At 35.1% G+C, this 12,142-nt stretch overlaps 1 protein-coding gene across 2 annotated transcripts; it reads left to right on the top strand.

Moving 5' to 3' along the window:
• Positions 1-2,003: 2,003 nt before the first annotated feature.
• LOC111393403 lies at positions 2,004-9,346 on the top strand. Of its 2 annotated transcripts, XM_023018917.1 has the most exons (7): positions 2,004-2,207; positions 3,389-3,571; positions 3,742-3,800; positions 3,899-5,641; positions 5,809-5,965; positions 6,148-6,236; positions 8,662-9,346. In XM_023018917.1, the coding sequence occupies exons 2-7, from the start codon at positions 3,454-3,456 to the stop codon at positions 9,205-9,207; spliced, it is 2,712 nt and encodes a 903-aa protein (XP_022874685.1). In that variant the 5' UTR covers positions 2,004-2,207; positions 3,389-3,453; the 3' UTR covers positions 9,208-9,346. The 2 variants fall into 2 exon arrangements, with proteins under 2 accessions (XP_022874685.1, XP_022874684.1); XM_023018916.1 differs by lacking the exon at positions 8,662-9,346 and having other exon boundaries at positions 6,148-6,921.
• Positions 9,347-12,142: the final 2,796 nt, after the last annotated feature.

The raw sequence follows: 12,142 nt of genomic DNA on the forward strand, positions 1-12,142 counted from the left end.
GTAATTTTTTTAATAATACAATTTATGTTTTAACATGAAATTTTAGACTAATATTTATGATTTAATTTATTTGATATATATTAATTTTTTTATTAAACCGTGGTTTTAAACCACACCAAATCAAGAAAAAAAATGGTTTGGTTTAGAAATCAAAGTGGTTTGATTTGGTTTGAAAATATTTCAAATCGTTTTAAATGGTTTGATTTGAAAATTTGTCACAAAATGTTCAAATCGAACCGTGTTCAACCCTACATATACCCTTTTTTGTCTCATTTCATTGATATTAGACCTGGATATATCGGAGTAGCCTAATTGTTAGTAAATTAAAGTATAATATGTGATTGCCATCAATTAAAATTTAATAATCTGATCATAAGTAAAAACAAAATTCATTGCCCCCAAATGAAATTTACCAGTAAAATTTTCTTTCTCAAATTCCTTTATTTGACCGTAATACGTACATAAAGGTTGACCCAATGTTTTACATCCATGTGAGTGACAAATTTTGGCACATTGATATTGACAATACCTTTTTCAATCATGACACTACGTCTTCGTATATATGTTTTGGGGCGAAAATCGTCCATTCCAACGAATTTTATCTAATTTAGCTCTCGTTTGACATCCTTAAATTTTTAAAAATGTAGTTTTACTAGTTTTGAATAGTATTTTTGGAGAACGTGAAGTTAAAAGGTATAAGTTTACATATTGAATATTTTATTCTGTGAATATATAATTGAAAATGAGTATGAAAAATAAATTAAATTAAATTAAAGGATATCTAACGGAGGTTTACAACCTTCAAATAATAGCAATTGAGTAAATAAACTAGGACGAACATATGAGGTGTTGTGACTTGTGAGGCCACAATAATTTTTTTTTATTTATGTTTTCATTGAAATTACATATTTACCCTTTATCCCTTAAAACAAAGTAGTCACGTGACGTTCATAGGGATATCAACGAGTTGAGTCGAAATTCAAAACTCGAGTTCGATTTGAGTAAAATGATGCGAACTTTTTTGAGCCCGAGCTAAGCCAAACTTTTACTCGACCAAAAAATTTAGGCTCAACCCGAACTTTCGGTTGGGGCCTTACCGAGCCAAGCAGGCTCTATGTTTTCCAATATTTTTTGCCTTTTTTTTTTTGATCCATGGGACGAGTGGCTCGTCATGGGCAGAAAATAGCCCATGACATGAGCCAACCCACATGACTACGACTCAAGCTCAGGCTGAGATCCTAAAATCGGTTTCGCCTGAACCTCGAGCCAAGCTTTTTTGAACTTTATTTGGACTGACTCACGAGCGATCCGAACCGACAAGCTAAATTGATACCTCTAAATGCTCATGTGATTATTTAAGCCACTATTTAATAGAAATTAAAATTTAAATTTTTATCAAAGTTAATAATTAATTTTAATTCATACAATTTATGGAATCTATAACTTTTCAATTACACATTTTATCAATTTCTATCGAAATCTCTCAAAAATCTAATTTTAATTTTCACCAAATGGGGACTAACAATCAAAGGGATGAAGGTTATCTAGCAATCGAAGGACAAATACCTACTTATTCTATTGCCGATATGATGGGGAACCAAACGCAATTAATTCTTCTTCCAACTGATGAGTAAAGCCCTTAGACTTCATGTCATTCAAAATGAAATTTTCTTTCTTTCTTTTTAACTATACATTTTTTAATAAAATAATATTATATATAAATTAAATTTTTTTTTTCCCAACTACACATTCTTCAAAAAATTATTATTTTAAAAATACATATTTTTTTTCAAAAATTTGATTTTAATCGGGCCAAACAAGGGCAAAGTGAATGATAATGGATCTCATCTCTCCCAATTTGGAATTTGAATTGTCTCCCTCTAAGCAAAAGAGACGTTACCGGCTTTTTAACCTTTTCTGTACTCACAATTATTATTTTAGTTTTACTATAAATAATAAAGACCACTTTCTTTATATTTTGTCTGATTCCTTTATTTTGAATATCTTGGAAACATTTTTACTGTGTCTCCACTTTTATTGCTTTAACTGTTCTATCCCTCTAACACTCTTCAGTACAGCCCCTACCTAATCACTGATCAGAACAGTTTCTCTCTCTAAAAGTCTCGGTTTGCCTCTTATTCATACATTTCTTGAATATACAGAGCTTTCAGCATTGAAAGTTTGCTGCTTTTGTTAGTAGGGGAAAGGTTAGAGGATCTTGATCTCATGTAAAATTTTCTTGATTTTTGACTTTTGACTTTTCTTTAATCTTTGATTGAAAATAAAAGAAGGGGTTTTATGATCTGGGGTTGATAAGACTTCAGGTTGTGTTCTCTGTGCATTTTGTTTATGTCTTGATTTAGATTAGAACAAAACTAATTCCATTTTAATGTATCTTGAAGCATGTTTGGTAGGATGAATTAGATGGAAGTGGACAATCATAAGTGTATCAATTATGCACTTACAGAACTTAGGCTGATTCTTATAATTTTGAAGTCATCCACTTTATTTAAGAATCAAATGACAAGTCTTGAATTCAATTTCGATTCATTGTTTTCTTAAGAACCCTAAATGGGGATGGAGGATATACATAATTTTAGAGATATGGGTTCTTAGATGGTTTTGATGTGAATAAGTCATGCAATAAAGGTGTGTTTGGTAGGGACGATTTGATAGTTAGGGATAGTGTTACGGAAGAAAAAGAAGATAATGACTTGTCCATTATTCTAGGTTCTGTGCGATATCACTTTTCAATGAATTTCATGATGAAAAGATTGAAAATCCATAATTATAGCACATAGGGAGATTGGGGTGAGCTCGTCCTATGTTAAAGCACAAGTCTTAGGCATAGGAATCTTTTGTGGAAAATAAAATTTAAAAGCAAAACATTGAAGGTGAATGAGTAGGAAATGCGTTTTGACAGTGGAGACTTAGGTGCAGCAAATTCTTGTAATCGAGCTATTACCCACCGTATCTTAGCTGCATCTATGCGATGTATAATTTAATTGAAGGTTGAATGAATTTTAATGCCAATATCATTAAAAACGTTTGGTTAGATGCCTTTTTATTTTGGCATGCCAATAATAACACATTGATTACTTACCATGTTCCATATCCATGGTTACCATAGAACCTCAGAACAGGACCCCTTTTTCGACATCTAAAGAATGTGCTCAAATTTCTTATTTTTCGTATCATTCTTTGGTTTAGAGCCCTCGATTGAGTGAATTTGAATATGAACATCTAATTCTGTTTTATCGACAACTCATTACTTGCTTACCATGTTTTTGCATCTAGTCTTAAACACAGGAACCTCAAGATTGATATACCTCTTTACCAATACAAGATGAACGTTCCGATTGTCTCATCTTTTTCGATTGAATTGCAGATCGTCTTTGCTATCACTACACCAGTTTGTGAAAACACAACTGTACTTGATATCTGTATGTGAATATGGGGATGGAGAAACAAGGCTCAAAAAGTGGAGGTTATGTTGGTGGCTTCCTTCAGATGTTTGATTGGAATGCAAAATCTCGGAAGAAATTGTTCTCGAGCAAATCCGACTTACAAGGTATGTGAGTATGTCTGAATTTGAAACTGTTGATATGTGGATTGGTCTAAATGATAATGTGTTCTTGTTTCTTTTATGGTTTATATATCACGTGTGACTATTTACGTGTTATGTTCACCATTTTACTCTTGGTGGCTTAATGACAATTGTTTTTTTCCTGCATTATGAAGAGCGATCCAAACAGAAAAAGATATGCGACGGAAATTTGCCAATGACTCGGCTTCATATGGTAATAAGATTTGGGAATGATTTTGGACCTTTTCTTTTCTTTTCTTTTTGTTTTAATTTTTCTTTCCATTGAACTGTATAATTGATTTTTGTCTTTAGTTGGACGATGATTTGATGGCACCCAGATCGAGTTTTAAAGGAAGTAGTGATTATAGTTGTGCGTCATCTGTCACAGATGAGGACTTCCGTGGAACTAAGACCCCAGGAGTTGTTGGAAGACTTATGGGATTGGATTCCTTGCCAAAATCCAATGTCCCAGTTTCTTACTCAACTCCACTTTTCGATACTCGATCCCTTCCTGAAATGCATTATTGTCCTAAAAATCTTAAATGTTTTCAAGATCGTGAAATCATTCACTCGAGAAGTTTGCACGAGTTACCTGGTAGAAATGTTTTGGAGCCAAAGTATCAGAAGCTAATAAGTAAGCCAATCGAAAAGTTTCAGACTGAAATTTTACCACCTAAATCGGCTAAATCAATTCCAATTACTCAGAACAAACTTCTATCTCCAATAAAAAGTGCTAATTTTATCCCACCTAAGGATGCTGCTCACATAATGGAAGCAGCTGCCCGAATCATTGAACCGAGACATCAGACTACTGCGAAAGCAAAAACAGTCCGGTCTTCCTCTGTTCCTTTAAGAGTGCAGGACTTGAAGGAGAAGGTTCGACAACCTCAAAAACCATCAAAGCGTTCTAAAGCTTCTGAGAAGCCAAGTGAATCTAGTGCTGTCCACAGTAAAGGACAACCTAGGATTAAAAGCTGGAGTGATTCCGTGGATTCAAAATCACTAAAAGTCTCCATGGATTCAGAAGAATGTTCTTCTGGTGTAAAAAGCACAGTAAAATCCATATCACTCGCACTACAGGCGAAGGCCAATGTTCAGAAACGAGAAGGCATAAATGTAGGTGGCAGCAGAAGTTTGGTCAGCCAGAATGAACAGAACGAGTTTACTTCAACGCCGTTGTTCAAAAGTCAACCAAGTACAAAAAAGAGTGTGCTTAAGAAACCATCTACGCACAATGGTTCAAGAGTATTTCAACAAAACAACCAGAAACAGAATTGTGTTCATGAAAGAGGAAAATCGCCTTCAGTAAAGCCCTTTGCTTCCAACTCGCAAGCTGGCGGGAAGGCGATCAGTGGAGATTCTTCTTCCGCAAGAAAAAAGAACTCGACTAAACTCACAGAAACATCTAAGGTTGGTTCCAGGAGGTCGAGTTTAGAGGGCAAAGATGATAGAACTCATTTATCATGTTCTAGTTCCGAAAGAGTTACCCGTAAGGAACAATCTACTTATGTGGAATACTGCTATGAGAAAAATCAGGCCGCTTATAACACAACGAACGATAAAAATAGGAAAATGATTCAATCCCGTTCTGTGGACGGACCAATTATTTGTGATAAAGATAACAGAAGGAAGGGAATGGACGTTATTTCTTTTACATTCACTTCTCCAATGACACGAACGGGACCTGGCCCTGAGAGCTCGATGGAGGTTGGGGATAAATGTGAAAGGACATTGGCAAGCTCTGATAGTTTGAATGTATCAAAGTTCCCTTCACCGGAACATAATATTTTGCGAGGTGATGAATTGAGCACCCTTTTGGAGCGAAAGCTAAAAGAACTGACAAGTGTTGTAGAGTTTCCCCAACATAGAGCAGAGCCCCCAAGTAGTACTTCGAATTCTCAAGATTTGGTGCCTTGCTTGAATGACTCAACAGCCTCAATCATGTTACACGATGGCAAAACTAAAGATGGAAGTGACAAACCTAATCCGGTTAGCCTACGTGACTCTAGCTTTTCAGCGGATCCTCAGGGTTTCAAAGCAAGAAATCAATGTGAGGTATATGTTTGATACTTATTGCTCTTAATTTTCATCTTATTTTCTTGAGATTATATCTGTTTATCCGATAAATGAATTTTCAGAAATGCTATCTAGGTATCTATACCATCCTTTCTACTATAACTACAAAATTTTCATAAATCAACTTAAGGTCATGCTATATACAGGGAGCGGAAGAAGAAATGGACCACTGCAGGAGCACAGTTTCTGAAGCCAAAAATTTACTCGATCCTTGGCTTCCTAGTCCAGTTTCGGTTCTTGAGCAGTCTTCCTCTGCCGAAAGTTGGAGTTCTTTGGATACTGTAGACAGTAGTAGTACAACAGGTATGAGAAGTGACTTCAATATTATTGGTGATATATCGATTATGATCTTTCTAGGTTTTCCAAACTGAACTGAATCGAGTTTGAAATGGAAATGACTAGGGCTATGTATAATCTGATGATCAACTCAATATATGAAAATAATTTGAACTTTGAACTAACTGGACATTTATTATCAATTCCAGGTAGCAGGCAGTGTTCATCAGTTCAAGCTCAAGAAGTGCGCAGTACATATTCTTTTAAAAAATTCGTTCCAACTGAAGGAGACACTGAGTTATCAGACTCAGCTTCTTCAATTTCCTTACCTGTGACTGCTTGTGGAAAGTCAATAGAATGGGAACTAATATATGTGAAGGAGGTAATGTGTAACATAGAGCTGATGTTCAAGGAATATGCATTAGGCCAGGCTCTTGAAATTATAAATCCAAATCTTTTTGATCAACTGGAAAATCAGAAAGGAATGTTGAATGGTTATGATCTTTTGCCTAGAATAGACCGAAGGCTTCTTTTTGATTGTGCAAGCGAATGCTTGGAGTCAAATTTCAGAGGATATGTTGGAGGGGGATGCAAAATATGGGCGAAGGGTGTTACCGTGATAAGAAGAAAGGAGAGGTTAGCTCAAGAAGTGTACCGTGAGATTCTTGGTTGGAGTTCAATGGGAGATTGTATGGTTGATGAACTTGTAGATAAGGACATGAGTAGTCGATATGGAAGATGGCTCGACTTTGAAATTGAAGCATTTGAACTCGGAATAGTGATAGAAGATCAAGTTCTTAATTCTTTGTTGGATGATGTAGTTGCTGATATATTGGTGATCTAGCATAGCAAAATCCATTTTTTATTTTGGATTAATCTTCCTATAGTACTGTTTCCTAAGCTCATCTAATGTTTGTTTGAGTAAAGTATTCAAATTCATGATTCAAAGGCGGTATACTGCAATAACAAACACTAAATTTTTTAATTTTTGGACTTGAATTTGTGAATCCTACAAAGTTTTTTGGTATATCATCCAACGCTTAAGCTTCTCAAACTGGATTTTCTTGTTCACACTCAAAATATTAATTACAAAACCACACGTTTCTAACATATTTTGTAACCACAAGAGAGAAAGCAACACGCTACTACTAAAGTTAATGCCTGATAACAATTTCATAAGAAATACTAATCTTATTACAACTTATATACATATTTCTTGGAAAGGAATCCAAGAAGATTACATCGTCTACTAAAGCAAATTTTATTCGCAAAACCACAACCATAAAGAGTCAGTCATCAACAGAACAAAACCTGTACATTCTCCTTTATTTATAGGTACTGGTGCTTCTTTAGATACCTTAAGGTGATGAAATTGCAAGTTCACAGAAGATCTATGACATCAAACTCTGAATCGGGATTCCGATGAACATGGAAGGAATTTTCGTAAATGAAATCATCTGGCTCCTCGTGAAGATGGAAACCACGCAAGTAACACTTACGAATTACAGCAATACCGCAGGGATCACACAGGTGAAATATGCCATAAGGACTGCAAAGAATCAAAAAGGAAATTGGAAAAAGAGAAAAATATATAGCCATGATTAGTACACAAACAAGATGGTCAAAAAATAAATATTGTGATAACGTAAACCATCCACAACTTCAAGGACACTACCCCAATATCCCCTATGCAAGCATAGAGTAAATTTAACCAATGCTCACTAAACTTTAAACTCGTTATTATTTACTCACTCATCTTCCACGTGTTATTGAATACTCACTCATCTTTTTATATAGTTACCCATCCACCACTCGTCTTTTCAAATAATTGGGCGATTTTTGCGCCAACTTTCCGACAACTTCCGACCATCAAGACCGTCGAATTTTGATACTGTTGGAAAGCCCATGACATCTTCTTCAATTACCACCCAAAATCTCCCCATAATTCCAAGGGACTCGACCGAAAAATTGCCGCAAAAGTCGCTCAAAAAATCTAAAAATCTGGGCCGATTTTTTGGATGACTTTCGCGACAATTTTTCAACAACTTTCGACCACCAAAACTGTCGAATTTTGATACCGTTAGAAAGCTCACAATGTCCTCTTCAATTACCATCCAAAATTTTTCTATAACTCCAAATGATTCGATCGGAATAAACCTACAAATTCAGTATTCCAAAAAGGCAAAAATCTGGACAGTTTGGGATGCTGACTTTGTGGGTTTATTCCGACCGAATTCTTTGGAGTTATGGGGAAATTTTGGGTGGTAATTGAAGAGGACATTATGAATTTTTCAACGGTATCAAAATCTGGCAATTTTGGTGATCGAAAGTATTCGAAAAATTGCCTCAAAAGTCGTCCAAAGAATTTGAAAATCTGGGCAGATTTTCAGATTTTTTGGGCAACTTTTGTGGCAATTTTCTAGTCGAATCCCTTAGAGTTATGGGAAGATTTTGGGTGGTACATGAAAAGGATGTCGTGAGTTTTCCAACGATATCAAAATCCTACAGTCTTGGTGGTCGAAAGTTGTCGGAAAGTTGTCGCAAAAATTGTTCAATTATTTGAAGGGACGAGTGGTGGATGGCTAACAATATGGAAAGATGAATGAGTATTCGGTAACGCATGAAAGATGAGTGAGTAAGTAATAACAAGTTTAAAGTTCTGGGAGCATTGGTTAAATTTACTCTGCAAGCATATATTCAAAGTAACATATATATACACTGAGTTATCAGACTCAGCTTCTTCAATTTCCTTACCTGTGACTGCTTGTGGAAAGTCAATAGAATGGGAACTAATATATGTGAAGGAGGTAATGTGTAACATAGAGCTGATGTTCAAGGAATATGCATTAGGCCAGGCTCTTGAAATTATAAATCCAAATCTTTTTGATCAACTGGAAAATCAGAAAGGAATGTTGAATGGTTATGATCTTTTGCCTAGAATAGACCGAAGGCTTCTTTTTGATTGTGCAAGCGAATGCTTGGAGTCAAATTTCAGAGGATATGTTGGAGGGGGATGCAAAATATGGGCGAAGGGTGTTACCGTGATAAGAAGAAAGGAGAGGTTAGCTCAAGAAGTGTACCGTGAGATTCTTGGTTGGAGTTCAATGGGAGATTGTATGGTTGATGAACTTGTAGATAAGGACATGAGTAGTCGATATGGAAGATGGCTCGACTTTGAAATTGAAGCATTTGAACTCGGAATAGTGATAGAAGATCAAGTTCTTAATTCTTTGTTGGATGATGTAGTTGCTGATATATTGGTGATCTAGCATAGCAAAATCCATTTTTTATTTTGGATTAATCTTCCTATAGTACTGTTTCCTAAGCTCATCTAATGTTTGTTTGAGTAAAGTATTCAAATTCATGATTCAAAGGCGGTATACTGCAATAACAAACACTAAATTTTTTAATTTTTGGACTTGAATTTGTGAATCCTACAAAGTTTTTTGGTATATCATCCAACGCTTAAGCTTCTCAAACTGGATTTTCTTGTTCACACTCAAAATATTAATTACAAAACCACACGTTTCTAACATATTTTGTAACCACAAGAGAGAAAGCAACACGCTACTACTAAAGTTAATGCCTGATAACAATTTCATAAGAAATACTAATCTTATTACAACTTATATACATATTTCTTGGAAAGGAATCCAAGAAGATTACATCGTCTACTAAAGCAAATTTTATTCGCAAAACCACAACCATAAAGAGTCAGTCATCAACAGAACAAAACCTGTACATTCTCCTTTATTTATAGGTACTGGTGCTTCTTTAGATACCTTAAGGTGATGAAATTGCAAGTTCACAGAAGATCTATGACATCAAACTCTGAATCGGGATTCCGATGAACATGGAAGGAATTTTCGTAAATGAAATCATCTGGCTCCTCGTGAAGATGGAAACCACGCAAGTAACACTTACGAATTACAGCAATACCGCAGGGATCACACAGGTGAAATATGCCATAAGGACTGCAAAGAATCAAAAAGGAAATTGGAAAAAGAGAAAAATATATAGCCATGATTAGTACACAAACAAGATAGTCAAAAAATAAATATTGTGATAACGTAAACCATCCAGAACTTCAAGGACACTACCCCAATATCCCCTATGCAAGCATAGAGTAAATTTAACCAAAACTTTAAACTTGTTACTATTTACTCACTCATTTTCCACGCGTTACTGAATACTCACTCATCTTTTTATACAATTACCCATCCACCACTCGTCTTTTTAAATAATTGGCAATTTTTGAGCCAACTTTCCAACAATTTCCGACCATCAAGACCGCCGAATTTTGATACCGTTGGAAAGCCCATGACGTCTTCTTCAATTACCACCCAAAATCTCCCCATAACTCCAAGGGATTCGACCGACGCAAAATTCGCTCAAAAAATCTAAAAATCTGGGCAGATTTTTTGGACAACTTTCGCGACAATATTTCAACAACTTCCGACCACCACCAAAACTGTCGAATTTTGATACCGTTAGAAAACTCAAAATGTCCTCTTCAATTACCACCCAAAATTTCTCCATAATTCCAAATGATTCGATCGGAATAAACCTACAAATTCAGTATCCCAAAAAGGCGAAAATCTAGACAGTTTGGGATGATGACTTTGTGGGTTTATTCCGACCGAATTCTTTGGAGTTATGGGGAAATTTTGGGTGATAATTGAAGAGGACATTGTGGGTTTTTCAACGGTATCAAAATCTGACAATTTTGGTGATTGAAAGTTGTCGAAAAATTGCCTAAAAAGTCGTCCAAAAAATCTGAAAATCTGGGCAGATTTTTAGATTTTTTCGGTAACTTTTTGTGGCAATTTTCTAGTCGAATCCCTTGGAGTTATGGGAAGATTTCGAGTGGTAAATGAAGAGGACATCGTGAGCTTTCCAACGGTATCAAAATTTGACAGTCTTGGTGGTTGAAAGTTGTCGGAAAGTTACCGCAAAAATCGCCCAATTATTTGAAGAGACGAGTGGTGGATGGGTAACAACATGGAAAGATGAATGAGTATTCGGTAACGCGTGAAAGATGAGTGAATAAGTAGTAACAAATTTAAAGTTCAGTGAGCATTGGTTAAATTTACTCTGCAAGCATATATATATATATATATATATATATATATATATATATATATATATTGTGTGTGTGAGTGTGAATGTATTTGTGGAGAATGGTCAAATGACCTTACGAATTTTTGGATTTATTTATTTATTATTATTTTTTAAACCTAACAACTACCCACTCCAATTGCCAAACTCAATTTCTCAATAGTAGCCCAAACTTTTGGAAAACTCAAATCCAATCACTATATCCATATCCATAATCCCATTCCCATAATCCATTTACTCATTTATCCAAATCCATAAGCCCATTCCCATAATCCATTTACTCATTTACACAAATCCAATCCAACTTATATAATGAGTTCCAATATTCCCAAATCAAATCCCATTTTTTTCCAAATTGCCAATTGTCAAATGTGAGTCATCACTCATCTTTCTTTTTTCAATATTCTTTTTCACTTTCCAATTTTCTCTTCGCCATCGGACCTCCACCGGGCCGTCCCTAAACAGCTCAGCCCCTGTTGCTACTCAATTACGGACTATGGTGGAAATTTTCATTTTCGATCCCATAGTTCAAAATGTCTGGATCCGTCCCTGCACAAGCACGTTTAGGAAATGTTTTATAAACTGTTTAAATTATAAATAGATATAAACGAATAGTGGATAGCACTAGTAGCTCCCATGAAATATGTGGGTAAAAAGTGATTTGATCAATTATAAACAATTTTTTTTCTTTGCTTACACAAGCATGTTTAGGAAGTGTTTATAAACTATTTAAATTATAAACAGATAGAAATGAATATTGAATAATGGATAACACTTGTAGATCCCATGAAATATGTAAATAAAAATGACTTGACCAATTGTAAACGGTTTATAAACACTAGCCAAACTATAGGCTTTTGTTCATAAAAGATTTAAATACAAGTCAATTCTGTAGTGAGAGAACTCATGCATTGATGTCTTCATTTTCATTTCAAGGTGTGCCAAATACACCCATTTTCCTCATATGAACTTTCAATTTCCATGCCAACTGTCACAGACCATTTGAACTTCTGTACCTTACACATCGAGGAATATGATCCAACAACCTTTTGCCAAATCTCTTAAAGACAAAATGGATAACAATTC

This window comes from Olea europaea, chromosome 4 (assembly GCF_002742605.1).
Source record: "Olea europaea var. sylvestris chromosome 4, O_europaea_v1, whole genome shotgun sequence".
In the NCBI taxonomy this organism is placed as follows: domain Eukaryota; kingdom Viridiplantae; phylum Streptophyta; class Magnoliopsida; order Lamiales; family Oleaceae; genus Olea; species Olea europaea.

Coding starts and splice junctions, on each gene's coding strand:
- LOC111393403 (XM_023018917.1), top strand. CDS start 3,454: ATGGGGATGGAGAAACAAGGCTCAAAAAGTGGAGGTTATGTTGGTGGC. Junction 3,801..3,898: donor CAATGACTCGGCTTCATATG/GTAATAAGATTT, acceptor TTTTGTCTTTAG/TTGGACGATGATTTGATGGC. Junction 5,642..5,808: donor AAGCAAGAAATCAATGTGAG/GTATATGTTTGA, acceptor TGCTATATACAG/GGAGCGGAAGAAGAAATGGA.